At 32.4% G+C, this 4,089-nt stretch overlaps 1 protein-coding gene across 1 annotated transcript; it reads left to right on the top strand.

Moving 5' to 3' along the window:
* Nucleotides 1-3,220: 3,220 nt before the first annotated feature.
* Nucleotides 3,221-3,883, top strand: LOC149231185 (transcription factor bHLH149-like). Its single transcript, XM_089381569.1, has 2 exons — nt 3,221-3,475; nt 3,605-3,883. Exons 1-2 carry the CDS (start codon nt 3,221-3,223, stop codon nt 3,881-3,883), a joined length of 534 nt encoding a protein of 177 aa, XP_089237695.1.
* The last annotated feature ends 206 nt before the right edge of the window (nt 3,884-4,089 follow it).

The following is a 4,089-nucleotide window of genomic DNA, read 5'->3' as shown; positions in this document are numbered from 1 at the left end:
ATAGGGGTGGTTGATAATCCCTTTCTTGCTAAGAGGGAGTGTTGAAAATGCAACAAGAAAATCTTAATTTGACTTTGCCTTGGTCAAACTAGAGAAAAAATTGAATTTCTATTTCAGCAGAAATCTTGGAGGTAGTTAACTAAGGTGACAAGACACTTTTCACTCAATTAAATCAGTTAATTCAAGTTTGGGAGATTGAGTTTAGTTCAATGTGATTGATTGCTAATTTTTAGCAGTCTATTTAAGTTAATTTGAGTTATTTTGAGTTAGACTTGTTCTAATTGTCAGAAGAACTAGTCGGGGTCAAGCTGTGGAAGTAGAACTTCAACCACATTCAATGATCAATCAGCCCAAAATAATTGTTGAATGTAGAGAATTCGAGTTACCAAGTTGAGATGGAGATTACAAGGCAATGCACTATCATTTGTAACATGTTCCAATGTGTAAATGTGACGCATGCAATTAGTGGAAGGACCTAAGCAATTGGAATTGCACAATTCAATAGTGGGAAAATCCTAAATAATAGGGGCCAATTTCCTAGAGGAATGACACAAGGAAATAGGAGCATGGAGTGCTTGAATATTGGCTAAGTGTTGGCTAGGGACATTCAGTCATGCAGAGGAATATACTAATCACTTGCAGGGTGTGCCCAAGGTTAAGAAAGAATATGTATTTCATCTCTATTCCATGATTAATGCAATAAAGATAGGAAGGGGTTTTAAGAAGTTGCCTTCCACTAGATAAATATATGTGCATGTGTGAGGTATCCTTTTTTATGTCTATGATGTGTGTTCTATATGGTAAATTAACTTTCGTGGATCAATAGAGTAGCTTCGAGTCTTGTGATCTAGTAAATTTCATAAGCAGTTTCAAATCTACACATTAATTTCTACATTTATTTCATTTTTAATATGGAGTTGATATAGGAGATTTTAAAGGTATCAACAACAAAGAAAAGTTTAATGTGGGTTGTAAAAAAATATTTTAATACATAGATTAAGTAATTTTTTTAAATATGAAACATATATATAGAGAGACAGAATTGACAGAATTATTATTCCATTAATGTTTTTTTATAATTCCTTTAATTCTTAATAAGGATTTGAATAGTTATATTTTCAAAAAAAATAATTAAAATAATTAAATGCACGCATATAAAAAAAAATATGAGTGACATGTTTTAACATTTTGATGTGGAGAACATGGATTATAAATAAAATATTTTAATGTCAATATATATATATATATATATATATATATACCAACCTATACCCATCTTAATTCCAGATCTACCAAGGATTGAGAGTGATCAAATATATTTTCATCCAAAATTGCATCTTAAGAGATTTGATTGAAAATTTGAAAATTTTTATTTTATCATTTTACTTATTAATACTCTCACTTAAAATAAAATGATCATATTACTTAGATATCCAACAAATTTTGTGTGACTCCGCATAGCTCGAACCAACTTAGATCCATCTTAACCTTGGATATATCAAGTCCCTAAAGGGATCAAATATCTCGAAGTATAAACGTTCTTTCTTAGTGCAAAACTTGCTTTACGCCTAGAAAGATTTAATCCCACTTAATAAATTCGGAATTGAAATAGATCTAAGTTTTATATATATATATATATATATATAATCTAAAAAATATTTTTTAATACAATATATCCAATTAAAGTTTGAACGATTTTTCATTTAAATTTGATAAATTAAATATATTATAGTGTTATGTATTAAGTATTTATTATATACGTTTTATTACATTCTTATTATTTATCTTTTATATTATTTAATATATTTTTTATATAAATGTTAATATAATTTTATTTTAATATTTTTCAAATTATATTTTTTTGGGATAAATTTAGAAAACCCAAGTTTATTTAAACATATTTGATATAATGATTAAATTTATTAATATAAAGAACTACTCATTTAATTGATAAAACTGAATAAAAATTAAAAAAACTTATTGAATTTAATTAATAAAATTTATTTTTGAATAGACGATTTTAAGTTATTGGTTCTCTTCTCATTTTATTTATTTGAGTATTATTTTTGTGAATATAGTCATGATATAACTTCACTAATGCCAAATTTAAAAAAAAATATATATATTAAAAACTCTAGATTAACTTTAACTATAAATTTAATAAAACATAATTTTTAATTATACCTTAAAAAACAAAATTACCCTCATTCAAAACCACCGACGTGACATATCATTCTGACCATTGGAAGGAAAGTCAATAACTTAACGTTCAAGATCCTTTCCTCAATAGGTACATAGAAAATTAGTTGTTGGTAGTTTACCACGAGTCCTTGGGTTGGAATGTGAAACTTTTTAGGTTTATCTAATGTTTTATGATTGATTTTGTTGGTGGGATTTTTTTAAATGGTTAGTTTGAGTTTGTATGATATATATATTAAATAGTAGGGAAATTTAAGGTAAATTAGTTGTTAAATTAGTGAGGATAGTTATTATTATTAAATCAAGAGGGGAAATAATCATTATTGATTACTATTCTTATTCTTTAGTGTTAAAACATATTCCAGATCCAAATTCTTAATCTATCTATTACAACGTTTTTAAAAAAACTAAATCTATTTTTACAATTAAATCACATTTTAAATAATAAAAATACACCATCTCAAAATTTTTAAAAACATTGAATAAATAAACGCATTCGGAAGAAGAAAAAAAAAGATAAAAAATATAAAAAAATCCACAATATGTAACATGGTCTAACAACCTTTTTTGTCATAATAAAACATTTTGCAATGTAACGGAGTGTTCACTTTTGAAATTCGCAGACCACGACGACTAGCCGTTGAAAACAATAAAGGTGCATAAGGAATGCGGATAAGGAAAGGTGGGTGCATGTGCGTTGCGCAAGATTCACGCCGTGACACCCGCTGAATCTTTCCGGCGAGATGATGGGACGACTCAGATGACTTTACGTGCAATTCTACTGGAAACTGAGTACCACTATTGGAAGAACATAGAACGGGACCTGCCTGCTCCCCATAGGCACATGCATATCCAGAGGAATTCACGACGCTTGGCTCTTTAAAGCCCGGGAGGAGCTGAGCACAAGTCTGTGCATCTCTCTCCTGCGTTCCGTTTGCTTAGGAACATTAGAAGTTACGGAAAATTTGGTTCCGTTATGTTTTGTTGCTAAAGTTTCGTAGTTTCCCGAGCTGCTCATAATATGGAACAGCCGTCTGGACGTGGGCAAGAAGGGGCATGGACAGCCGCTTTCCAACAGATATATTTGAGCCGCCTGGTGGCGTTGCTGCGCCGTCAGAAAGTCGAATGCGAGACGAACCTCAACGCCCGAAGTCGAACCATGAAATCTTCGGCGGATCTGTCATTGGCCATGACGTCAAGGGGTCGAAGTGCATGGAGCAGGAAAATTATTTGTAAATATATTTTCAGGCATAACAAAGCGCACCGCCGACTGCAAGTGGTTAAGTCCAGATGGAATTCCTAGGGAAAAAGGAGATCGCTGTCTGCCAAAGCCAGACCCTACAAGCCAAACGCTGCTTGTAACAATTCTGGCAGACAGATGACTAGAGCAAACCCTGGCCTGCAGGTGATCACAGGCATACGGTCACCTGGTAATTGCGATGAAGAAGCAGGAGGCACCGTCGTTTCTCGTATGCAGATCCTCAGGAGGCTCGTGCCGGGAAGCCGCAGACTCGGCACGGCCATTTTTCTAAAAGAAGCTGCGGAGTACATCGTCGCGCTTAAAATGCAGGTTCGGGCCATGCAGGCATTGACCGACTACTATTCAAATTCGAATGCTCATGCTGCTGGCCATGCCTCGATAGAAGGTCGCGAGATCGAATCTCGGCTGCTCAAGCAAAGGTGACGGGCGTATTACACGCAATGGCTAGTGGTATAATGTGTATTTGTCGAAGTACGAATTCAGACTTAGAATTTGGTTTTAATTAATTCTTCAAGAAGTAATTCAATTTTGGAATATTTTGGAGATATGTAATTAACTGAAGTTCAGTATACTATCGGGCAATTTTATTTTTACAAGTATTTTTATATCTATTAATATAAATTAAAAGT

Source organism: Pinus tabuliformis, chromosome J (assembly GCF_031772625.1).
Source record: "Pinus tabuliformis cultivar Carrire ecotype Pingquan chromosome J, CPIR1, whole genome shotgun sequence".
NCBI lineage: Eukaryota > Viridiplantae > Streptophyta > Pinopsida > Pinales > Pinaceae > Pinus > Pinus tabuliformis.
Note: the sequence above shows the minus strand (reverse complement) of the source record. Positions and strands in the feature narration are given on the sequence as shown.

What these genes read in the sequence shown, in the direction of transcription:
- LOC149231185 (XM_089381569.1), top strand. Translation starts at nt 3,221, where the DNA reads ATGGAACAGCCGTCTGGACGTGGGCAAGAAGGGGCATGGACAGCCGCT. An exon ending in AAGCGCACCGCCGACTGCAA is followed by an intron (nt 3,476 to 3,604) that starts GTGGTTAAGTCC and finishes CCTGGCCTGCAG; the next exon opens with GTGATCACAGGCATACGGTC.